General features: G+C 33.5%; 5 protein-coding genes across 6 annotated transcripts; 2 read left to right on the forward strand and 3 right to left on the reverse strand.

Moving 5' to 3' along the window:
• Nucleotides 1-6,515: 6,515 nt before the first annotated feature.
• Nucleotides 6,516-8,273, forward strand: LOC105957775 (FCS-Like Zinc finger 5). Its single transcript, XM_012981738.2, has 2 exons — nucleotides 6,516-6,924; nucleotides 7,871-8,273. Exons 1-2 carry the CDS (start codon nucleotides 6,656-6,658, stop codon nucleotides 7,977-7,979), a joined length of 378 nt encoding a protein of 125 aa, XP_012837192.1. The 5' UTR covers nucleotides 6,516-6,655; the 3' UTR covers nucleotides 7,980-8,273.
• A 5,881-nt stretch (nucleotides 8,274-14,154) lies between these two features.
• Nucleotides 14,155-18,541, reverse strand: LOC105953084 (DNAse I-like superfamily protein). 2 transcript variants are annotated; one of them, XM_012976723.2, is made up of 13 exons: nucleotides 17,837-18,541; nucleotides 17,644-17,731; nucleotides 17,208-17,276; nucleotides 17,024-17,111; nucleotides 16,834-16,938; nucleotides 16,111-16,738; nucleotides 15,824-16,017; nucleotides 15,570-15,678; nucleotides 15,313-15,461; nucleotides 14,904-15,218; nucleotides 14,740-14,813; nucleotides 14,531-14,582; nucleotides 14,155-14,432 (listed from the first exon to the last, which is right to left on the reverse strand). In XM_012976723.2, exons 1-10 carry the CDS (start codon nucleotides 17,864-17,866, stop codon nucleotides 14,987-14,989), a joined length of 1,692 nt encoding a protein of 563 aa, XP_012832177.2. In that variant the 5' UTR covers nucleotides 17,867-18,541; the 3' UTR covers nucleotides 14,155-14,432; nucleotides 14,531-14,582; nucleotides 14,740-14,813; nucleotides 14,904-14,986. The 2 variants fall into 2 exon arrangements, with proteins under 2 accessions (XP_012832177.2, XP_012832167.2); XM_012976713.2 differs by having other exon boundaries at nucleotides 14,531-14,632.
• Nucleotides 18,542-22,038: 3,497 nt separating this feature from the next.
• On the reverse strand, nucleotides 22,039-22,771 carry STN1 (Nucleic acid-binding, OB-fold-like protein). Its single transcript, XM_012976692.2, has one exon. It carries the CDS (start codon nucleotides 22,656-22,658, stop codon nucleotides 22,179-22,181), a length of 480 nt encoding a protein of 159 aa, XP_012832146.2. The 5' UTR covers nucleotides 22,659-22,771; the 3' UTR covers nucleotides 22,039-22,178.
• Nucleotides 22,772-22,923: 152 nt separating this feature from the next.
• On the reverse strand, nucleotides 22,924-25,222 carry LOC105953054 (uncharacterized). The gene is made up of 8 exons (XM_012976684.2): nucleotides 25,059-25,222; nucleotides 24,690-24,818; nucleotides 24,496-24,609; nucleotides 24,145-24,423; nucleotides 23,916-24,029; nucleotides 23,683-23,755; nucleotides 23,495-23,571; nucleotides 22,924-23,149 (listed from the first exon to the last, which is right to left on the reverse strand). Exons 2-7 carry the CDS (start codon nucleotides 24,753-24,755, stop codon nucleotides 23,534-23,536), a joined length of 684 nt encoding a protein of 227 aa, XP_012832138.2. The 5' UTR covers nucleotides 24,756-24,818; nucleotides 25,059-25,222; the 3' UTR covers nucleotides 22,924-23,149; nucleotides 23,495-23,533.
• Nucleotides 25,223-25,276: 54 nt separating this feature from the next.
• On the forward strand, nucleotides 25,277-26,240 carry LOC105953075 (uncharacterized). Its single transcript, XM_012976703.2, has 2 exons — nucleotides 25,277-25,416; nucleotides 25,719-26,240. The coding sequence occupies exons 1-2, from the start codon at nucleotides 25,344-25,346 to the stop codon at nucleotides 26,108-26,110; spliced, it is 465 nt and encodes a 154-aa protein (XP_012832157.2). The 5' UTR covers nucleotides 25,277-25,343; the 3' UTR covers nucleotides 26,111-26,240.
• Nucleotides 26,241-26,286: the final 46 nt, after the last annotated feature.

Consider the following 26,286-nt stretch of genomic DNA (forward strand, 5'->3'; position numbering starts at 1 on the left):
TAATAGTAACTTTTTAATATTTGTTATACCCAACCCAATTAGCTGATTTTTGTACAAATACTTATTTTTTTAATGTTTTAGTACCGTATTTAAAATTTAAACCCCTATAAACCGAACCACAAAAAATGGGGCAAACAATAATTTAACTATTTTTTAAAAATTGTAATTGGGTTACTTACTGATAATTAATTCGATCCGTAGAACATTAATAAACTTTGGCTCATTTGTTTTTTTATCATGGGCTACAAATTTAAACCTCTATAAACCAAGCCACAAAAAATGGGGCAAAAAATAATTTAAATATTTAAAAAAAACCGTAATTAGGTCGCTGATAATTGATTCGACCCGTAGAACATTAATAAACTTTGGCCGATTTTTTTTTTTTTTAAATAATGGGGTTCAAATTTAAACACAAGTATTTAACAAATTGTAATTATATTTCTATCAACCTTAGTTTTATTATCAAAGGTAGTCATAAATAATAAAGATACTTAAAATTATAATAAAAAACAATATATGAAGTCGTGATATTCATAAAATGTAATTTATTTTAATTATTACAATTCATATTTAATTTCACCAAATACAATGAGATCTTTCAGTGTTGATTGTTTTGACGGAAATTGCAAATACATAAAGGAGTATCGTCTTGATGTATTTTAACACGGTCGGCGATGGTTTTATCTCCATCCAATTTTTTGCAGAGACTTTGACATTTAAGAAGGTATTCAGGTTTGTCAACTTGGCATCTCACGTTAGGGTGGTATTCAACACAGTCAGCATCAACGAACATTAACGGCCATCCACCAACTAATTCAAATTAATCATACCAAAAACATGTAATTAAAATTATTGAAAACACGGCTGCAATTTGACGATTGATCACGAAACTTGTGGATTGAGGCTTGGACTCCTTTGTTCTCCAATCTTATAGGTAATAAGTTGCTGCAATAAAAAGGTTCCGATCGTATCGCCTATGGGATACAATAGCCCAACCTATCTTTCCGAGGTAACTTCACCGAAATTGCACATTCAAGTAAAGTAGAAGCTTACATCCGACACACAACAAGAGCTTCCATGGGTGGATCTGGTTTACTTAGGTGACATGGTAGCACAAAGTTGTTGGGACGCTTGCCAAGAACGCCACGGTGCCAACGCAAATGCATGGTGCCGTTCTCCCAGCCCGCTTTGCCGACTCAAATTTGTTGGTGTAATTGGGAGTGCTAATTATTTTTTTCCTTTTTTTTATTACAAAAATAAAAGAAGACAATGAAGAAATTCATAGATTAATAATATAAAAAGAACTATTCAATTTCAATTTGCATATATTTCCATTTGATTAGAAGTAAAATTAATTCATCAATCCACTCAAAAATACTACCACTTTGATACATATTAATTCATCAATGCACTCGCAATAATATTTATTTTTATTTATTAACTATTAATTAATTAAGATCTCTAATTGAGAAATTTTCTTGTGACGAATAATTCATTACCACCACCAGAACTGTCATTACTACTATTGTCATCATCGGCTGGAGGAGGAGTTTGAACAGTCGCTGGAGGGCACTTCTTCTTCTTACTTCTTTTGATAGAGCAACCGCAAAAGCATTTAAATTTAAATTTTAATCCAAATTTTAATTCTTCAGGATCGAATTCAAGCTTTTTCGGCTTCAAACACACTGCATTGGCGCCTCCGCCAAATGATTTTTTGCAAGCATTTGTACAAGCACCCAAGTTGTTCATACCTTTGCTGCCCAATTTAACCATCGGGCAATAAGCGCTAGGTGCTGCCGCCGCATTGCTTGCCCCTGCACCACCGCCACAAATAATTCAATTAATCCAAATAAAAAACAATGTTAGAAATGTTTGTTAAAATTCAATTAAGCAACATAATTTTGATTAAAAAATAAAAATTAGAAATAGATTGAATTAGAGAGAAATATGTACATAGTATAGTAATGGCGACAAGAGCAGCAGAGAAGTATACAATACAAGATTTTGACATCATTTTTTAGGTTGCAATAAAAAAGATATATGAAGGATGATTATTTTGCTACAAATGCCTCACAATTTATAGCCCTTCAAACAATGAGAAAAACACCATTAGGATAATCTTCTCTTAACTGGACACTTATCCAATTCAATCACCTATTTAGTTCATCTTAATCCCACTCAAAAAAATGTTCTGACTTTTTTGTCATTAATTAATTGCGAATAAATCTATATTGATATCTCTTGTATTCAAGTTAATTTTTACTTCGTCTCTCTTTATTTACTAATGTCTTGTTTGGTTTGTGAGATTAGCCATAATTAACTACATTATTTCACTTTATTTGATGTTTGGTATTTCCAATATTTGTCAAATTAATAAGAAAAAATATTACATTGTCGTAGCTTATGTTGTCTTTTGAGGAATTTGTGTTCAAGGCCCGGATTGTTATAAAACAATTAAATTTTTATTAGATTATTTTATTTTATTTTGACAACCAAACAAGACCAAAGTATACCTAACTTGACAATTTGGGCTTATAAGTTTAGCTAATCTTAAATCACCAACCGATTTAATTGGGCCAATCAAAGGAACCAATACAAGCGACGGACTGGCATACATATAATATAGTTGGGTCATTTGATAATAACAACTTTTTTAATAGTTGTTACTTTATTAAATGTTCTAATACTGTAATTTAAATTTAAACCCCTATAAACCGAACCACAAAAAATGGGGTAAACACTATATTTAACTATTTTTTAAAAGGGGTGCTAAATCTCACACTAAATGTTACTAAATCCCGCACATAAATAAAAAAAAGTTTTCTCTCTACACAAAAAGTATTCTCTCTACGCTCTATTTTCTCCAACTTCTCTCTAACTTTTTTCTATGATTTTCCACACTAAAATTTACTAAATCCCGCACATAAATAAAAAAATATTTTATCTCTACAAAAGAAATTTCTCTCTCTACGCTCTATTTTCTCGACTTCTCTCTAACTTTTTTCTAGGGTTCTCAAAATACTAAGAAGTCGTCAAAATCGTTTTTTGTTACGTAATTACATCAACCAATGAGTTCTATACCTTTTAACTTCAATTGTAAGATTTTAATTTTTTTGCCAAAAAATCGTCATAGGCAGAGGGCGGACAACCTGGAAGACGAAACATATAGCGTGCACATGTTCGGCGTGCAGTACACTGTATTCGCGTTCAAGGTGGGCGCCGTCTTTCATGCGTCCGCTTCTACTTTAGATGCGATCCTTTTTTTTTTTTAAATTAGTTTTTGTTATATTTTATTTATTTTTCGAGATAATGGGGAAGTTCATTATTCCGAATATTTTCGGGGGTATAATTGTTTAATTGTAGAGACGATTTAATACAGTGGGCGAGAGACACAGCTGAAAGCTATGATATTAAGCTAAGTATAGGTCATACTTTTTGTGAAACAGTATACGTTACCTGTGAACGGTTTGAGAGAAATCAGGTCAAACGAAAGAATAGAGATATAGAAAGTACAATATGTACTGGCACAAAATAATGTAATTGTAGTTTCTAGTTGAAGGGAATTTTACAAGCAGGGGTAAAATGGAAACTCATTATAATTTACGGGAAGCATAGTCATCCTCTGACTTCGAAATATAGTCTTCATAAACAACTCTCGTAGAAGCAGTATGAAGTTACCGAAATATTTGAATATTTATTAATATTTATTCAATATTTATAAATATTTATTAATTATTAAATATTTATTAACCATGTATGCAATATTTATTAAATTTCTAATTCGAAAATATTTTTAACATTTATTTAGTATTTATAAAATATTAAAATTTGTTAAAATTTTATTAACATTAAATATTTATTAAAATACTTAAGAACTAATTTAATTGAATTGAATTCAAAAAAAAAAAAAAAATCTATTGCTTCTAACCCAACTGCCCCACCCCCCATCCCAAAGAAAATCTCACACACGCTGCTGGCCTGCCATGGACGTCAATCTCATGGGAGGCACAACTCTCTCTATCACCATATACAACCTTCCATAACAAATAAAGTAATTGAATTCAATTCAAAAAAAAAAAAAAAAAAAAACAAAACCTATGGTGCTGCTATTTCAGGCGCACCTCCACCGAAAAAAAAAATTCCTGCTTAATTTGTAGAATAAATTTGAGATAAAATGATAACCTTGATCGTAGAATAAATTAGAGAAGATTTTCTTTAAGTTCGATTCTCGGATTATTGTACTAGTTTTATGATGTTTTTTGCAAGCGTGAGGGGAAGAGAAGAACTTGTTTGGGGAGAGAAAAAAATAGACATGTCTAGGATTTTAGAGAGAGAATGAAATTTTATTATATGCATGATTTAGTAATTTTCGTGCGGGATTTAACATTTCAGTTTTTAAAAATTGTAATTAAGTTACTGATAATTGATTCGACCCGTAAAACATTAATAAACTTTGGCCCAATTTTTTTTTAATCTTGGGCTTCAAATTTAAACCCTTATAAACCAAGCCACAAAAAATGGGGCAAAAAATAATTTAAATATTATTAAAAAATCGTAATTGGGTCAATGATAATTGATTCGACGCATAGAACATTAATAAACTTCGGCCGATTTTTTTTTTTTTTTTTTTCAAATTGTAATTATATTTCTATCAACCATAGTTCTATTTTCAAAGGTAGTCATAAATTATAAAGATACTTAAAATTATAATAAAAAACAATATATGAAGTCGTGATATTCATAAAATATAATTTATTTTAATTATTACAATTCATATTTAATTTCACTAAATACAATGAGATCCTTCAATGTTGATTGTTTTGACAGAAATTGCAAACACAGAAGGGAGTATCGTCTTGATGTATTTTAACACAATCGGCGATGGTCTTATCTCCGTGCGATTTTTTGCAAAGACTTTGACATTTCTGGAGGTATTCCGGTTTGCCAACTTCGCATCTCACGTCGGGGTGGTATTCAACACAGTCGGCATCAACGAACATTAACGGCCATCCACCAACTAATTCAAATTAACCATACCAAAAAACATATAATTAAAATTACACATGAAATTTAAAATCAAAAATTTTATATAATCAAATGCGCGAGTTTTAGTGATTTAATTATATTCGTGCAAAGGTGCAATATTTTGAGATCAATATAAATTGTTTTTAAATTAGAAAAACTGAATTTTCTTTGAGTTAATAACTTAATATTGGACTTCTACTTAATCAATATTGGGATAATATTTAGTGTTGATTACTCCCTCTATTTTATAGTAATCCTTTTTTTTTTATAAATATTTTTGTTTCATATTATTTGTAAGTTTAGATTTCAAATACTTCATGAAATGCATTTTTCACGGTTTAATCTTATTAATTAAACTATAAGTATTAATTATCTTTAATCACATCATTAATGAATTTTAGTGTTTTTAATGTATTCTTCTTCGGATCAAAGCATATTTATTAATATTCTTAATACTTTGTGTAAAACTGAAAAACAACAATTAATTATATATGGATGGATTATTAAATTATTAATTAAGGCTAATTATCCGTGGTTAAAAGAAAACAGGTACCTGAGAAAAGAGCAACGAGTACAAACAAGAGTTTTGGGAAATTCTTCATTTTTAGGGACACAAATTAGATTTATAAATTCAGAATATATTCCTCTTGAATTTATTTGATTGCATTTTATAGACAAACGAAATTAACTGGGCATTAAAATCGTGTAAGCAGATTTTATGAGGGAGCACTTGATATATGCAATTTGATTATATATTACAGTTTTTCTGTGTGTAGAGGTAATTAATATGATTGCCCCAATAATAATTTTTCATAATTGGATCACAAAAATATTGTTTGCTGCTGCCCAATTGAACCACCGGTCAAAGGGCAGATGTTGCCGCCGCCTTGCTCCCCCTGCGCCGCCGCCGCCGATAATTCAATCAATCCAAATCAAAAGTATTATATTATTAGTAACAACAGACTGTTATATGAAAATGACATAACAACTTATCAACTATTAAAACAGTTTATCAGACATAAAAATTTATCAAATGTTTAAAATAAACTTAGTTCAATGAGTTTATAATAGTGCGTGCTTAATGAGGCTACATCCACGATTAATTTGATTGAGGCCCAGCCCGTACTAATTACAGGACTAATGGGCCGAATTATAAATTTGATTGAGGCCCAATGGACTCCTTTTTTTTTTTTTTTTTTTAATTAACCAGTTTTGGCCTATTATTTCAATAATGTTGAGCCTCTCAATGCTCTTTAATTCCTTTCACATGTCACACAACAATTGAACAAATTTAGAAGAATATATATAAATAAGTTTATTAAATAATTTTTCTAAGGTAGAAGGTCCAAATTTGATTTTACTACAATATTTTATTTTAACAAACTCATTTGATTTTAATCAAACAGTTTAATAATTATTTTTGTAAAAAAAAAAAAAAGAAAATCTGAATTTGTTTTTATATAAATATAGTCAAACATACCATAAGACATGCCTATGTCAGCCACCTAGCACCTTCTTCTGTATATATTTCTACACTCGTTTTCCCCTTCTTTCATACAATTTCGGTACTTTCAGAGCAGAAAAGGAGAATCAAAAACCCTAACTCACAGTCCATTCAACTCATCCAAAAATGCCGTTGAAGCGGAATCGACCTGGAAATTCATCGAGCTGCCTAGAGCTGCCTCTGCCAACCGCCGCCGCCGTCGCCGCCGCTCCCGTCAGTAAGGCGAAGGTTATGAAAATCGACGCCGCTGCCGAGCCGTCCCGATCGAGGTTTTTGACCATCGCTTCTCCGGAAAATGTTGGTGAATCTGATCGACCGGTATCTGGTGGATTTCTGGAACGCTGCCACTACTGTAAGAAGCGGATTGCTCATAATTCTGAAGTTTTCATGTATAGGTGGGACTCTTTTCTATTTAATTGCTGGTTTTATGTTTCAGTACTTTCATCGTTGTGCTTGCTAAATTTATAATCATTTTCTAGGGTTTGAATCTGTTGAAATACTGTTTGTGCTTCAATTTTATTTTTCTCTGTAAATTTAACTCTTCGCCAACTTAGAACCGATTATCGTGATGATTCACGTGTTTAACTCATCGCCATTGAAAGTTTAATTTCTCGCCGTTTGCTAATTTTCACTTGTAATTTTGTTCGACTGTGCTGTTGGATCTGCTTCGTTTTTGTTAAATTGGATTTTAATATATTTCTGGATTATTTTTGCGTCAGTTTTAGTGATATATCATATATCAGTAAGCCTTTTCTTAGTTTATCCCTTTTCTTCCTAATTCAGAGTTGCTGTTTTACGTGGTTGTATTTCCAATTTGTTCCTTTTGACAGTTCAATTCACTGCGTTGCTGAAATTTTCCATAGTTGGTGAATGGATTATTCCTGTTTTATAACTTCGTTTTCAGGGATTTTTGCTGTTGCTTTCGCGATAACGAAATTGTTGATTTGGATGTTTATGTGATTTCATTAGCACCACTTCAGTTCTACCTTGCTTGAAGTTGTATGTATGTATTAATGATTCATTGACTAATTGACCAGTATCAAAGTGTTCACGATTCCTTTTTTTCATATTAAATATGATTTCATTTTTCAAGGACTTTACCTACTTCTTTGACTTTCTCAATTTGACCCAAATCCGGCTAAGCTACTCTATTTCCAGGGGGAAGAAAAACAATGATAATGCTGTTCATCATGCTAATCAAAGTTTTGTAGTTTGTATTGCTTGATAAACTCATCTTAGCAATTATTCTGAAATCTACCTACTGTTATACTGGATAAGTTTCGACCATTTGTTTTTTTTATTCTATAGCGTGCTTATATTTGAATGTATGATTTCATGCAGCAACCTCTGTGCATTCTGCTCTTCGGAATGCCGTGACTTTCAGATTAAGCTGGACCAGTCTGCCAAGAAAATGCTAGAAAATCCCAAAAAGAAGTTGGCTCAGGAGTAGATGTTTTGCAGTGTGCAGGTCCTGTCGGGTGTTTAGATTGAACTAGAATACAGAGCATATGCTCACATAAATACTAACATTAGATGTGCAGTGCTGTCGTTTTTTGGGGGTCAGCTAGCACTTCTGCATTTATATAGGAAAAATATATTTCATCTTAGTAGTATTTTCTACCTTTTCAGTTACCTCTCTATGTTATGTTAGTATCTGCTTCAGCTGCTATTATAAAGCTGATATCGGTTGCTATTGATCAGAAGACATTAATAAATTGATATGATATTAATGATTTCGTCGTTATTTTTTGTGCAATATCTAGTCCATAAATTTCTTGTTGATATTCATTCACCCGTGCTTGCTCTTTGGCATGTCTTGGTTGCTGGAGCATGTTATGTTTGTCATTGAAAGTTACGTGCAAAACGTAGTATTGGTTACTGGTTTAAGGATCCTTTGAATAATGTATAACCATTTGGGAACAGATCAGAAGCATTGTTGCTTGATGTTCTCAGTTTGGCCAGCAAGCCGGCCAAGCCCTGCAGACCAGAGTTATAAGAACAAAGTTGGTTCTACCTGTACTAATTTACTTGTGTTGATTCAATAGCTGTTTTTGATGATCGAGGTTGGTTCTATGTAGAAGTGAAGTTGCCTTTATATTACTTAGGTACATGTATCATTTATAGGGGCGATCGGTTCACGTAAAACTATATCAGAATATTTTTTAATTATGAGTACCATGCAGCTATTATCCTACAACGGAATTATTGTTGCTTCAGGAAGTAGAACAACTTCCAATTATCTGCAGTAGGATTTTAGAATTCATGTCTTTTGCTGAAATGTTTTCATGTCTCAGGCTTTATCCTCTTATCGACTTTGACATTAAGACAATAGCTTATGATTTGGTTGAAGATAAACATGCTTGAAATTGTGAAAGTGTGTCGGTATTCATTCAAGTTACTACAGTTACATAATTAGTTATTCTGTCTAAAGAAGGGTTACTTTCTCTTCTGCTATTTTTCTGTGTTCTCTCTTGTTTTTCTCTTTTGTCTCCCACTATTGCAGTCGTGCGCGTTTTCTGGAAAAGCAGACCAGGCCATCTCTGTTTCTCACTTGCAGTCTTATATATAATGTGAGTTTGTTATTCAAACGAAACCATTTTAGATTATCCATCCTTCATTATGATCCATACTTTAGATTATACGCAATGTAACTTCATTTTATTTGCAACCTCATTTTCACGAGCATATTTACTACTGGAAGGTGCCTCTTTCCACTTGCTTTTCTTTGGAGGGCAAATGGGCATAACAGGTACTTTTTATTACTCTTGTTTATCCAATACTTGACCATCTGGTTTTATTTAAGCTTTTATTCTGATACATTTCACTAGACCGTTAACCATATTTTCGCAGCTTCCCTAAACCATGCAAGTTCACCATGTTAGCACTGAGCTGACTGTTTCCTTGGTTCTATGAGCTTATTTGTCATCTGAAGATTGAACAGGTGACCGATTCATACTCACCATAATCATATTAACACATAACAGGTGACCAATTCATACTCACCATTCATGAATTTTTTTCTTTTAAGTTTCAGGTTTTGCAGTGATGTGCACCACTACTGTTTATGCAATGCTCAACTGGGACGGAGATTGCACAAGGTATCATTTCTGTACTTTCCACCCCCCCCCCCCCCCCCCCCCCCCCCCCCACACACACACACACGCACACTCACAAATATCTCGTTGATACTTGTAGCTTATGTGAGTATTGTTACCCTGATTTACTAGGTTGTGGAAGTAGTAATGTTTTCCAGGTATGACATGGGAAGCCGAAAACACTTGGCTCATTTCACTTTAGGGTCAAATATTACTTTTCAAATTGAATCAATACTTTATGGGCCCATTGGACTAACCTATACGAAACAACCAATCCAACCCGATAACTTAAAGTAAACGAGTCCTAATGAGTTAGGGTAATGGTTTTTCCTTGCCAATGAATCGCATAAGTGGTTTTTGGGCCAGTTCAATTGGGCTGGTGGATCATAGTTAAGTCGATTTAATATATTTTATTATAATCATGATATATGGAGTAATATATAATATACTAATTGGCATGTTTTAAATGAGATAAAAGTAAAGGTCAAATGAAGTGAAATAGGAATTCAATGAGGACTAATGAAAATATAATGCAGATGAAATTAGATAAACTCAACTTAAAAAATGATGATATTAAAATTAAATGAATATAATAATAAATTTCTACTATCTTATAATCTGAATTGGGGGATTACTGTTATGCGTAAGATTCAAGTCAACATTTGAACCCATATTAAAAATCTGACGACCACAGATTCATCTACAGCTTAGTATTACCCTCCCATGATTCAATGCACTAAATCTGCAAAAAAAAAAAAAAAAAAAAAATCTGGGTAATGGGTTTTTACCAATTAAAGAAATTTACTTGAATGCTATTCGTTCACGAATTTGCATATGTAATTACTAAACTGTTAAAACCCTAGTCTACGCAATCCCCATGTTTAAATTAAATATGAATTAAAAGCCTTTTGTTTCTTCTTCTTCTTCTTCTTCATTTCGTTTTTGGTGAATTTTCTGATTTTGTTTGACTGGGCATAATTACTGTGAGTACAATTGAAGTATGTAGATATACATACATCACCCCCACCCATCCTCGTGTGCACAAAACTGAATTCATCATTTATATCCATCTCTGAGTAACTCAGATATTCTGACACTGCTTCTTTAACAAGCAATCCTCATTTTAGCACCTAATAAAATTCTACTGGTTTTTACTATATTAATTACTGTGACGTCATCTCCCATCAATGATTTTCTTGAAAATTGCCCGAATTTGTGAATTTTTTATGTACCTAATCTGTTGCCGTTTTGGTGTATGAATCTGTTTGCCGTTTTGATCGCCAATGAAGATCAGTTTAATTCATTTTTACCCTAGTGAATAATTGGTGGTGACAATAGCAATAAATATAAATTGGATTAGCCTATTTTTCCCCCCTTCAAGGAGAATTACATTTACTTATAGAGTAAAAACATATTTAAATTCGTTAAGCCAATAGGTTGCCAGAGAGTACCTTTGGAAAATTACAATCACTCCTGAATGTAAGTTTTATTTAAAAAAAAAAATCCTTTATTTTTTTCATAATTACATCCATATCCTATAATTTGTAGATTTCTTACATCAACATCCTTTTGTAGGGGTGAATGTAATAAATTTATAAACTCAAAAAAAAAAAAAGATTTGTTTACAATTACATTTTAGCTCAAGGAGTGGTTTTAATTTACCATTTTGTAAAAGTTTTATTATCTTATTATAGAGACGTCTCCTTTTTCTCCATCACGACTATGAAAGCTTCGATCGTGATAGACAATTAATTGCAGACAAATAAAATTTTGTCCTGTCCAATTATTGCAATCGTATGTCAAAGTCAAGTCTAAATATTTGAAAAGTTTATCACTCTTTCCTCCTCTCCAATTATGGATCCTTGCAAAATTTTAATATACAAATAATTCCTAAATTTTAAAATATATAAGTCATACATACATCAGCAAGTTGCAGTCCTAAATATATAATTAATAATATAAAATTTTGTTTCCTGATCATAATTAAAAGAAAATGTAAATATTAATGGGAATGTACACCCTGGCACATATTATTGTCTCTCTGATCGTCAGATTAAGTCATGAAATATTTTTCTTTTGCCAGAAGTGGGGGTGGATACAAGCCCCCCCAGTAGATTAATAATAGCGTAAAAAATGGTAAACAAATGACGTCACGTGTTCGTCACGTGATTGAGTTAACAACGCGTGCAGAAGCGACTACCGGCAATGGGGCTGATGACCGTTGATGATGATATTTGAGTTGATAGAGAGAGAGAGAGAGGCCCCTTCAACCAGTAATAATTTGACACGTTGTGGCCATCCAATTGTAAATTTGGCCACAGGCTCCATCGGAAACTGTAGAGGTTATTGCAGAGGCTGAGGTAGAATTGTACGAATTTCCAGATAAATGGCCAGTGGGTTTGGGCTTTTATTGTTTTATAATTTAAATAATTTTTTTTAGAAATTAATTTTTATTTTTTATTGTTACTGAAAAAATCGAGGTTATTGCAGAGGCTGAGGTAGAATTGTACGAATTTCCAGATAAATGGCCAGTGGGTTTGGGCTTTTATTGTTTTATAATTTAAATAATTTTTTTTAGAAATTAATTTTTATTTTTTATTGTTACTGAAAAAATCATTCCAGACAAGAGTTATTTCATGTATTTATGCTTTGGCCAAATTCTTTTTTTTTTTTTTTTGAAATTTATTAAGATTTTTAGGTAAATAGATGTTTACCAATAAAATATCATAATTTGTCGTCAATAAAACTGAAATATTATTAATGTAAGTTAAAAATACAAGTGAAAATGAAATAAAAATAGCTTATTACATTAAAAATGTATAAACGCACAGTCCTGCACAGGATAGTGTGGCTAAAGAAAAACATGTGAAGCCTGCACAACAAATGAAAAAGTCATTTCTTATTATATTGCCTAGAGATTTGGGTGATCATATTGCCCTTTTTTGTATAAATAAATCAAAGTATTACGTGTCGAACTTGGAATAAACTCGGCATTATTTTACGAAGTGAAATCGAAGTGTGAGTTCCACAGATTCGATTTAATTTAAGATTAAAAGTATTAATTCAATTGAGTTGAAAGAATCAATGAGCTCGAATTCGAAGTATGTAATTAAGATAGAGATGGTATGTAAATGAAAATTTAAACCAAAGAACTTTAATCAAAACCAAAATAGACGTATGTGAATACCTCAAATTAAATTAAAAAAAAAAAAAAAAGATATGCTCCTAAAATGGAAACCAAGGTGGTGCTTCCCATCCCCACTTGGATCATTGTCTCTCTTTCTCTTTCTTTTATCTTAAAATAAAATAAAACAAAAGTGTTACCTTAACAAGGGCAAATCTCCATACCTTACTTTAGTCAAAGTGGTAAAACACATTAAAGAAGAATATGGCCACAAGGGTATATGTGGCCAAATAAATACTCTACAATTCTTGATATCACAATTTATTTCAAAAAAAAAGAAAAGTATCAATAATTTGTAAATAAAATAATACAAGTACCAAGTTCTGGAATTTCATGGAGAATTAATATTGGGCAAGTGATTAAATTATATGAAATAAAAGTAAAAAGATGAAAACAAAAGTGAAAGAATTGTGGAAGAATTAAATTAAATGAAATACTCCCCCGTCTTTTATTTTCTTTTCATTTTTCTGCATAATAAAAATAATTGTGGAAGAATTAAATTAAGAAAAAAAAAGTTTAAAGGAAGAACAGCATGCCAGCATGGACTAGTAACTATAGTTGACTATAATATTTAAGACAACCACAGAGGAAAATTAAATGAACCAACCACCTGTGAAAACCGACAAAAGAAAGAAAAACAACACTATTACAACTTAAAAAAACCCAGAATTGAAACAGTTAAACAAATGAGAAGACAAAACAAAATTAATAAAAATTTATGGCAGCAACTGTGAGTTTAGTACGGGTTATCTGTAAATTGATCAGCACAAATCGGCCGGCCCACGGGGGGGCCCCAAATTCCGCCACCGCTAACGCCGCCACATGCCACTCTGTTTATAAGAGTACTTCACTCTGTCCACCTGTCACTATACAAACTTCATTTCTTGGAATAATAAACGTTACTCCACCAATATTACACTACATATACTTTGTCAATATTAATTCTCCAATTAACCACAACTTTATACTTGTACTAATTTTATTACATATTATTGACACTTTTATATAAATTATGATATCAAGAATTGTAATTTTACATATATATATATATATATATATATATATCAAAATCCCTACTTGTGCATTTTCAATCAAATTGTTTTGTGATAATGTGAATCGGGAAAATACAGTTTTCATCTCTCAAGTTTGCACAGATTTCACATTGATCCCTAATGTTTACAAAAAAATATATTTGGTCCCTCATGTTTCAATAATTTAACACTTTTGGAAGTCTTTTACGTGGTGCATGTGTTGGAAAACATAAATCAATTATTTGAAAATAATTACACACACACACACACACACACACACAAAAGTGAAAAATGTAATACAAGTAAAAATTGGAGTTGTAAGAAGAAGGCAATCAATCAAATATGTCTCTGTTGGGACAAGAAAACTTTATCTGTAGAAACTCTGTTTTAATGGAAATTTGATGCTACTTATATATGTGGTACATTATCTAAGCCACTGCTCTGTCAACTCTTTGGAATAGATTCTCTACTTTTCCTATTGTCCCAATAATTCAACTTCTTCTACCTTCACTAACAAATCTACAACGTTGCTAAAAAAGAATAGGAGTATTTGCAATCGAGTCACGTGTTATTTACGAAATCGCACCGGCGTCCTGCAAAACCATGCAAAATACAATATTAACCACCTATGAAGTTACGGTAATCGCAAGTGGATGTGAAGTTTTAGTAGAAGAATGATGAAGTTTCGTACCTCGTTATTAGCTACAGTTCTCGGAATTCTTGTTCTTGATGTTGCGTTTATTCTATTTACAAAAACGGAACCGATGAGAAAACCCCATTTAACAATTTGAGCCTGTCAAGACAATACAAGCGAGGTTTTGAATTAGTGATTTTGAATTTTTACTAACTATTTAACGATTTATTGGTTCATTACTTTATCCTCTTTGGCATATTAATTACCTGAATCAAGAATTAACTGCATGCATCGATAACAAAGTTGTCCGAGCCATGAGGTATATCCTCCGTATCACAAACTGTAAACCATAAAATTATTTTATTTACTCACAAAACAATTAAAATTAAATGAAATAAACACGAAAATTCGAAGAAAAAAAAAAACTGACCTTATTGCATAGCAGCTTCTTGTCCCAATATTCCAGGATAATATTATCCATCGTGCAAAAGGAGGTAGTTAATCAATCAATCCTCATGAAAAATATGGTATGGCATATCCATTTGCAAAAGCATACGGAAGCAACTCTTCAACCTCAACCCTGGAGCTAGAATAACTAGTGCTTTTCTTTATCCTGCTTCGATTAATCGACTCAACTTCTGCCAAAAATATACTGTAAACCGGTCTATGATCTGAAAACCTCGATTCCCCACGAACATAGGATAGTTGCTGTAAGCCTCTACCGTGCCATAGTATCCGATCACACCTTCATTCATAATAAATAAACATAAATATCATCATTATATATATAATATACTTTATTGGCATGTAAGAATTTGAATGAATTAATATATAATTACCATGCAGGAGTTCTTCGTTTTTCCTTTGGGTGCATATTTTCGCCAGCGTATCTGTCGGAATTATTTGAATATTTGTACGTTGGAGGGAAATATATTCTGCCCTCGTTCCATCCGGGGAAAACTCTCCCGTGTCTCTGCTCTATACGTAGCTGTTGTAAAAGATAAAAAATAAATGGGATATATGAATAATCAATAAAATGATTTACGAAGTCCATTTTATAAATAAAATGGGGAGTCGGTTTGTTTTATTTGCTTGCCTGGTCATTTTCTAACAAAGCTCTCCAATTTCGCATCTCGACAAGAGCCTTCGCACATCGGTAAGACAATGCAATTCTGTAATTCAAATCTCCGAGCCATATGATTCGACTGAAACAACACACACAAATACATGGTATTTAGATTTTAACCACACTGTGTTGAAAAAAAAAATGAAGAAACTCGTATACGGCTTCGTTATATTATTGAAGTAACAAGAACCATTAAAAAATAAAATCAAATTTAAATAACTTACTCATGCTCAAGAATGGTTTGAGGGGAGTTCTCATCGCCCACAGTGTGAACACGCGGAAACCTCGTTTTCCTCAAAATTTCCATTACATCCGAGTTTCTTCTCATTTCATCGCCCTCTTTCTCTCCAGATGTTAAATGGGTACAAACGAAGCAGAAGCTCGTTTGGTGCAAAGACATGCTAATAGAAATCGAGCCCTGAAAAAAGAAAAACAAAAAAATTAATACAACAAGAATGTGGATTATTTTCGTTCTTGCTTCGTGAAAAATTCCATCAAAAATAGACCGTACCTTATTTCCTAAATACCCCATCAACCCTCTTCCAACGCAAGACACCTTCAAATTACGAACAGCATCTCGTAAATCACTCCTTATCCACACTGTAAGAAAAATCCCGACCATTTGTTTGCTTGCAACTAAGCAATACTTCGACTGCCCTTGATTTCTGTCTCTCTCCTCAACAGAAACAGAGCAGTTGTAAGAAACAGGTGAGGGATAATGCGCGTAAGGCGAGTCACTCAGCCCGTTTTCATCATCGGAGGAGCAATCCCAGGTGGCATTGGGATCGTAATAATCGCTCGATCTGTGACCGTACATCGCACGATCGCATACGCTGAATCGACGGTCCAGATTAGGCTGTGGGGTCAAAATATCCTTCTCCGTCATTCTCATGCTCCGGCTTAACGACTGGAAAGAACTGCGGTGGAAGAAAGCAGAAGCTTTCTCTCTGTTTGATCCTTCGAAATCATCTTCGAGTTCGATTATTGGATCTGGAACTGGCGAAGGAGTACGGCAGCTAATGCCACTACCCGGTAGTGTATTTAGTGTCTTTCGAATTAGGGATAGCCATTTTTTGGCGGGCCCGTTATCTTCTGTTCCGAGTACGTTACCAGCATTAAGAGGGACAATTTCTTGAAACCTTGAAAAGAGAATGATAAATATGGAGTCATTATTAACAAATATTCTTAGCAAAGCATTAATATTTTTGAAATTATTTTCTACGTAAGTAATTACCCAAGAACATATATATCTGCAGGAGGTGATGTGTGTAGCCATTCTTCAAGATTTAAATAACTAGGTGGAGATTTTCCAGCTACATTCCATGTTGCCACAAAGATCCTGTTCCAATATAAAATAAAACCATTATTTTTTTTAATTTATTTTTTTTAATAATAATTAGGGATTATGGAAGACTAGAACAAACCTGTAGTTGTTGACATCTGTAATTTGGTTGGCATCGAGATCAATCTTACTTCGCCGGAGACGATCGGAGGTTCGTTTACTCGATTTTTCTGTTAATTCAATTAGTGAAACATAAATGGGTTAATTGTTAGGTAATTAATAATAAAATGTGGTCCAAAAGGAAAACCAGTTGTCTGAATCTGAACCTGTTTTGCTTTTCTTGATAGTGCATGCCTCCCTCTCTGAGAAATTGTTCCTCAATTCTTCATCAATACCTGAAAAAGCAATTACTTAAAGTTTTTAAAGCTGTGGTAATGGACTGTTGCAGCATATGACCCACATTTGCATTTAATATTAAACAAAAAAAAAAGATTAATTTCTTTCAGATAGAAGAAAAAAATTGGAAAAAAATAATCTTGGTAATTACAGATACATGATACAACATAGAAGATGAGATCCCGGACAAAGAATGATCTGGGTTTTTTCATTACAGCTAAAAGACTCCATTTTTTTTCATTACAACTCTTAAAGACTCCATTTTTTTTCATTACAACTCTCAAAGACTCCATTTTTATTTTTATTTTCAGAAACCAAATCAGAGATTTTTTGACCATGAATTTGCAGATGGAATTGAAATAATACCTCCACGGATGATGTCATCAGCATGAAAATCCTCAGTCTTGCTTTTGATGTTGAGCCATTTCTTGACTAGGGTCTTAGGCCAAGAAAACTTCATCAAGAACAACAAAAGAAACAAAAAAATCAGAAATCTTGAAACCAACAATGCAGAGAGATAAAAAATCCATTAAAGGCTCATTAATGAACAGAAACAAACCTTGCTTTTCTTTGTGTTTCCATCTCTCATTGTTCCACCACTTCATATATAGACAACTTCCTCAATCTTTCAGAAATTTGAACAAGATCACAAGATAACAATTTGCTACAGTTTGTAGCCTTTTATCCCTCCAATTGGCACCAATGTTCAGTCTAATTGATCAAGAGAAAAAAAACAAAACAAGAGGGGGAGGAAGAAGACAACAATCCTAGGTTCTTGGCATGTGCTAAATTACAAGAATACCCAGCTGAGAAATTGCTTTGTGGTGGTGTTTCTGTAATTTGACAAGTACAGAACACAGCGGAAAGAAAAACAAAGAAAGGGATTGAAGGAGGGGGTGAGCAGTGAGATACTCAGATTCTGAATGTAGAAACAGGACAATGCAGAACATTAACATAAACAAGAGACAATGTAGTAGAGAGGTATGCCCTTTGGTTTTATGGGGGGTGGGGTGGGGTGGGGGTGGGGGTGGTGTATGTTCTGTTTTCAAAACCTCGTTCTGAGTACAGAGCTAAGTATCGAATTTTGAAGAGAATAAAGTGCAGAGATGGGAGAGAGAGAGAGAGAGAGAGAGAGAGAGAAAAAAGAAAGGAGAAAACAAAAATCAAGAAAATAAAACACAGACACACACACAGTGTGTGTGAGTATTTCTCGAGGTGTTTAGTCTCAAAACAAAGGGGCCCCGACCCGGATTAAGGGTGACATGGCTATATGTACATGTTGATCACAATCTACAGAAACCCACCAACACCCAACCCTGCCCGGGTTTTTGGTTTCAAGACTGCCCGCGGTCAGCGGATGAAAGGGTTGATCCACTACTCAAGAATGTAAGGGTGCATTTGGATGGAGGGATTTGGGGAAGGGATTTCAAATCCATAATAACAAATCCCTCGAACTTGTTTGGATTGAGGGATTTGGAGATGGATTTCAAATCCCCGCCCCTCCTTTTTAGTTATGTTTTGAGCAATTGGAGTGGATTTGAAATGACTCCAAAATTGGAGTCATTTCAAATCCCTTCCCCAAATCAAATCCCTCCCCAAATCCCTCCATCCAAATGGACCCTAAAAGATGAAAGAGTTTGAAGAAGTAAAAGAAGGGTGTATTTAATTTATTACTTCTTTTGAAATCAAAGGGAAATTATGGCAAGTACACCTCATATAAATCTCATGACTTGTATACTAAGATATGTACATTGGTTGTCTTTAGAGTGTACATATGTAAATTTTGAGCAATTAATATACTGTTCGATGTATTTCAGCCCGATGTTTGAGACGAGCGATATATTTTTCTTGTCCCACTCTAAATTATTGGGGTTTGAGTAAACTTCCAATAGCTGCTTTATTGGGTTATGATAAGATTGGGATTTTAATGCATGGGAATGTAAATATATATAGAGATGCCTTTTTGTGTATCTAAATGTAAGAACACTATGTTTGTTTGTAAAGCAATTTGGAGAGTTTTTTTTGGGGTCAAACCAAACTAGTGTCTTGGGACCCTAAGCCAAATAGGTCCTAATTTGAGTACTCTCTTTGCAATTATGGCTTTTGAGCTTATTCATAGGTTAGTGCTACTTTTTTTTTTTTGTGCTTGGGGAATCATTCATTCAAGAAATGGTAAATTGCATTTCGCCCCCTTTTGTTTTCTTGAAAAAATTGCAAGTAATTTCATTTTTTCTGTTTTTCCAAACAAAATAGAAGTTAGTGATTGTGAGTCAAGTAAATATTAAGTGTTTATTTCTGAAAGTTGAAGGTATTCCGTAGATATAGTGAAAAATTAAATTAAATAGAAAACGTAAGCGTATGGGTATTTTTCAGAAAATAACTTATTTTTAAGGAAACAAAAGCAAAAATTCGTTTTGCAAACACCACATAAGAGTTTCTTCCTTTAAGAGAGATAATATGCTTGTAAATCTTTTTTTATTAATAATCTTAGATTAATGAATTAAATATCGATATAAAAAAATAAAATAAAAAAATCAGATGAAAGCACTTTTTACATTCATGTATGAGGATATATTTGTTTAGAGCCCCTTAGCTAGTTTTTTTTATTTTTTGGGTCGACCCACAGCCCACGCGATCTCCCTAGGGTTTTGGGCAAAACTACAAGTTTAACTAATTAATTAAACTAATTAAACAAGTTAGAACAAAGTAATTTCTTGGTTTAAGGTGGGATTTTAATTTGACTAATCTTAAATTCCCACATGCTACATGTGGGAGACTGCGTTTTGGTCCCAACCCAAGTCACTGTTTTCACATTTTCAATGTTTCTTTTGCACTCAACTACTCTTTTTTATTTAATTTAATTATTACAAATATTAATTAATATAATCATGTCTGGGCCGGCGATACAATCCAAGCAAACCTACAAACAAATGTATCTTAATTCTTAATTATGATTTTATTATTATTAATTAATCACCCACTAATGAGTAATGACCCAGTAATCTCTTATGAAGGTTCCCCTAGACGTAATAGACTTGTGAGAGTGTTCCACGTGTCCACCTAATAGTGGTCCATTTTCTTTACTCTTTGAAATTTTCCCTATCATTTTCTTTTTCCATTTTATTAGTACTTCATTATATTTTTTTTATAGGATACTAAAATAAAAAAAAACAAGCATCAAAGTCTGATCTTATTAGGATGATTAATTATCCCAACTTGTTTTTTTTTTCTTTTGAAAATAATTATCCCAACTTGTTTAAACGACTAGTATTTGGGACGAATATTTCCTAAAAATTGTAATTTAAACATTTATTCCGCAATAATTGATGTTGTTCAATTAAAATATGTTTAGTGTCACATCAAATAAGGTATATGCCTATAAACTTTTCATATCAATTTATAATATTTATTATTATTGTTATTTTATTTTTTATAATTAGATCAAATTTCAAAAATTAACTTTTGTACCACAGTCAAAATTCTTGCCAAGAAGCACAAATTATTAACTACGTCTGGTAATTTTTTTCACCACCAGCAGACCAAGAACAAAACCATTCCCTTTACAACTCCCAACCTCGTAAAATCACACACACACACACACACACACACATTTATATATATATATATATATATATATATATATATATATATATATATATATATATATATATATATATATATAGCAAAGATTTACAAAGAGAAGCAAAGTAGAACAGAGAACACTACTACAAGTCGGATGTGAAACTTTTCACCAAAGGGTGTAAAAAAAACTAAGGTAGAAATAATTTTCACCAAATATTTAACTTGTGAAAAAAGGTTTCCTTTTTATTTATTTATTTTTCATCTAAAAATAAAAATTCCATTGACCTTTGCCAAAGATCTTGTCACTATGATTTCTTGCCTTTCGTTTTCCTCAAGTCTTCACCACCTCCTCTCTTTCTTTATTACTTCACATGTCACTATCAATTCCTCAACCCTCTCATTTTCCCTTAATTTTATTTATTTTATTTTATTTTATTTTATTTATCCATCCTACAAATGTATTCAAATTGTTCTTTCTAGATTTCTTTTTCATTCTTGATTATTTTAATGAGTCGAATATTTATTTATTTATTTCTTTAATTAAACCGGCACGAATCGCTCGCCCCCATTTGCAGCAATCGGAAAAAATTGTTTGTTGCTTTCATCAACTTATCAGCTATGCAATAAAATATTTATAAATAAAAAAAAAATTGTAATTTAAGGATAATGTTGAAAAATATGAAGTAAGTTTGAGAGGGACTTGTTAAACTTTGGTGATGAAATGATTTTACCTACCAAGAAACAACTAGCACTCCTATTATATTTATTATGTTCATATCCTTCATTTTGTCAGATTGGACCAGCAAGCCGGCTCGGCTCAATCGGCTGAACCGGACCACTGAACTAGTCGATCCAATTTAATGTTCGTATAGTCACAAAGCCCAAACATATGAAAATAACATATTCAATCAAACACTTGTTCGATAAATCGGGATGAGGGCTCGTTCTTCGCGAAATTTCAGGAGTTGCCTCAAAAAGTTAACGAACAAACCGAACATCAAATAAAGTTTAACTATTTTTCAATAAATCATAGTTTGAAAAGATTAATAGCTAGAATGTCAATGACTAAATGAAGACCACCAACTCAGTAGTTATATACACCACTACAAAAATTAAACATTGCAGACGGTTGGGAGTCTTAATATCGAAATAGTGACTGATGCAATTTAAATGCACTCCCTGCAATTTTTTTTTTGTTGGCTTTATCCAACTTGTTGAACATGGTGAAACGAGAATCGTCTATTCATCGGCAGTATTGTCAAGATTCAAGAATCAACATACAAACATGCAAAAATAAACACAAGAAATGGCAAATGTATTTAAGATGGAAACTTATCGTAACATTTGTTCGCCAGCCTAACGCAGTCGAGCCAGTGCAGGATTTGGGCATTAGGGTCCGTCTCGAAAGCGACATCGGAAACTGTAATCTGAACAATCCCTCTGAACACGGTGATCCTACCACGAACCCTGGCAACATCGCCCAACTGAATCTCAGAAGCAAGTTTCTCCGCCATTGAGGCAATTGATCGAACATCTGACGGGTCGCGCCTGGAGAAGTGAGGAGAGGTGAGCTGGTTGAGCCAGAGGACGCAAGCGATGCATCCGGTTCCATCGTCGATGGTGAATCTGAGGAATCTTCCGTATTTGAGATCACGGGTCACAACATACCCGACCGTTTCAGCGCGTGACAAGGGCACGCCTTTACGAGAGAAAGACGACGTGTCTCTTGGATTGGGGGAAAGAGAGAGGAAATCGAAGGCTAAAAGTTTGACGTGGGTGTTGTAGAGATTAGCTGCCATTGTTGAGCTTAACAAAGAATCAGAGATTACGTTCAATTTATGAAGTGGAGGGCGGGAAGTTCTTGAGCCGGGAATTAAAAGTGGAGGGAAATTTTCAATTTATGAAGCTTTTAATCTTCAATTATATTTTTGGGGTCATACTTTTAAATTAATTTCTTAAATAAATACAAACCCATTTTGAGTATTAAAAATTCAAAATCATATTTAAGAATAGGGTTACAATAATCACACAGCAATTGAAAATTGATAGCAAGAACACAATAAATTTGAACATGGAATTACCGCTTTTAACTAACGAGAATAAACATACACATTTTGGTCTTTAGAAGTAATAATCAAGTGGAATGTTTCAGCGAAAACGAAGTTACACTTGACATCGATACGAATAATTAATTCGAAATAATTTGTCCGGATGAACTTTTCGCATTTAGTCTTCCTTCGCAAGCAAAATATCCAACTTCCTGGGTGTCTGCAAAGAGCTGTGATTTTACCTGCATAACAAAGATGTATTTGATGTGTGTCAAATATACGGTTTAAAGTCGAGACAGGAAGTTGTAAATATATTGTTTGTCAACATTACACTCAAAAGGGTTCGATTTATTAATCCAAATGAACTAAAATTTATAAAATTTCGGATGCATTAGCAAAAATCTCAAATAAAGGTTAACAAAATTCAAGATTCTTGAATCCTATGCATATTCACAAACCAAGTGTTCAACCCAATCTCGAACACCATACCTTCAGTGGGAATATAAACGAATTATCTACAATTTCAAATAAAAATCAGAATTATGAACGCAAACCAAAGCATCAAGTTCGTTTTATTGAAAACTTACAGTTATAGCCTTGTTGATGGTATGTAGATGTTCAAGGGCTCACCCAACCATAGAGCGCTTTCTCCCTCTTTGCCGAACTAAAATACAACCAAAATATGGTAAGAATAAAAAATCAGACCAACACATAATACTGCTTTTCAGACAACACGAAAATTCAATAAAATCCACAAGTACAAAAGAAGGGAGACCTTGAGCAAGCTTGTACAAGGTTACCGAACGCTGCTTGGAGGATTTCTTATATGCATCAAGGATTCTGTCCATCTACACCAGTTCAAAACAGACAAAACGATTATACATACAGCAGATAAGGGAATAATTGGCCGAGTATTATGACATAATAATACCCAATGACCAGCTGACAATATTTCCGACAAATAATTACAAAAGAACAAAAAAGCATGAATACAATTAACACACTCACCACATTTCCGCATGAAGAGTGCATAGACAGCAAAGCTCGTTCAAGAACATAGAGATCGACTGCTTTATCTTCCGGAAGGTTCGATGTGAAGCTTAGACCAAAATCAATGAGCACCTTAAAAAAAACACATACAAATCTTCTGCAGTAACTATTATACTCGACAAAAAAAAATAATAATAATAAATTAATAATAAACATAAACATAATCGAAACATTATAAAAAACCTACCAGCTGATTAGTACCGCTTCGTATCAACATGTTTGATGTTGTCAAATCACCATGGACAAGGCCACCATCGTGCAATTTGCCAATAGCAAGACCAATCTGTGTTGCAATATCATCTAACCGTTCTTCAACAATACCATTTGATCCGAAGTCGAGGAATACGTCTTTTACAGTGGGGCCCTCGACAAACTCGAACGTTAAACTGTGCAGCAAAGGATCGACAGCGTATAGCACTGGAGTTGAAACTCCGAGCTTTCTAGCTTTTGAGGTGCACCTAGCTTCCTGCTTACGTGATAGTAATTAAGAGATGATTATTTTGCTTAATGATGTCTATGTTTAGTAATTAACACTAACCGCATTGAGACGTTTGAGAGTGAGTTTTGAGTCCAAAGAAGGATGCCTGTATTTCTTCGAAAAACGTTCCTTAACGACGGACCTTCGATCAACAAAAGTCGATTCGAACACTCTCTGAAAAATGTTAATCAGCAATTGAACCACGAGGCATAAATAATAGGATATATTACGAAAGGAACAAATTTTCGACTTACAGCCTCGGCGCCTTGCTTTATTAAAACAAGGGAGGAATCTACCACTACATCTAACTTGATCTCCATTGTGAGAGTAAAAGAAGCTGTGATATTCTACTTGAAGTTGATGGTGTAGTTATTGCAATACCACTGAAAAATATAATGTCAAGTAAAAAACACACTACAAAAATCGTAACCAGTAATCATTAACTAATTATTGGGTATCAGGTCATAAAATGCAAAAATTATACTAAACGGAGCATAACAGCTCAGAATTATTAAAAAAACACACACACACAAACACACACTCGAAGTTTATTATTTTCATTTTACATAAATATTCAAGCAGTGAATTACAAGTAAAAAAATAAAGACGAAGAAAGTAGTTACCTTCTCCGTTTCAGAGGTGTACAACGGCAACGGTATACGACGGCGTACTGGAAATTATCCGCTGAATTTGGAAATTACGTCTGGGAGAAAAGGGGGTGGGTTTTTTTAGGGCTTCGAGAGATTAAAGTTTGAACCGTTTCTTTGTCACAAAACCGCTCGTTTTACCTGACCCGGTCAAAGTAAATGGTCAACTGCTGGGTCAAAACGACGTCGTTCGAACGAGGTATGCCTCGGCATTTTCCCGGAGAAGTGAACGTTAATCCGCTCAATTAAGTAAACGGAGAAATGAAGAGAGGGCTAAAGTGGAGCGACGACGATACGACGTCGTCCGACGATTCGGATAAATCTACAAAGGCGGGTACGTATCTCGATTCTCAAAGCTCATACTTCTTTACTTCTACCTTAATATTGTCTTGAAACAATTCCTTGTCTGGGTTGTTCTTTCCGACTGGTTTGATAAAGAACATATTTTTTTTTTTTCTGTATATTGAACTCTTGCAGCATATTTAGAAGCCCCTTTTTACCCCTAGTAAATCGAACCCAATTGAATTGAACAACAAAGATGTACGGACAATAATTAGATTTCCACGAATCTGGGAATAAAGAATTAACATTTGATTTCTAAGCAATTTTTATAGCTTGGACTCATGTGTTTTGCAGTGGATGCTGCGAAGAAGAAGAAGAAGAAAGGTATAGACTTTGAAGCGTTGAGTAGGCATGGATATAAAGGAGGGCTGTCTGTGTTGAAAGTGCCCCCACCAAAGGAACCTGAACAAGAGCAGAATTGGTCTTGGTCTAAGGGGAATGGAGCACAAAAATCGAAAGAGGTGGAAGAGGAATCGTTTGAGGATCGACAGAAAACGAGGGCTGCCATAGCTGATGCGGAGCAGCTTCAGAACGTTCAGACTATGAAGGAGAAGAAGAATCTCTCCTTTCAGCAGAAGGAGAAGAGGAAACGAGACCTCGGCCAAGCGAGTAGAGGGAAGAACTATGTTGAAGAAGAGAAGAGGTTGCTTAGAGACAGAGGCGTCTACTCTGGTTTCGATTCTTGATCATCGACGTGTTCGTGTTTAGTGTTTGCATGAATAAGAATTCTGTGTGTTTCTTTTTTAATTTATGGATCTGGAGTTGGAAATTGCAGAATTTATCCGTATTTATATGTCAGTAATTTAAAATCTTTAATCTTCTTACGGAACGAAACAAAAACACTACCCTTGAAAGAATTCGA

The sequence above is a fragment of the Erythranthe guttata genome, chromosome 4 (assembly GCF_056151865.1).
Source record: "Erythranthe guttata isolate IM_541 chromosome 4, IM_541, whole genome shotgun sequence".
Taxonomy (NCBI): Eukaryota; Viridiplantae; Streptophyta; class Magnoliopsida; order Lamiales; family Phrymaceae; genus Erythranthe; species Erythranthe guttata.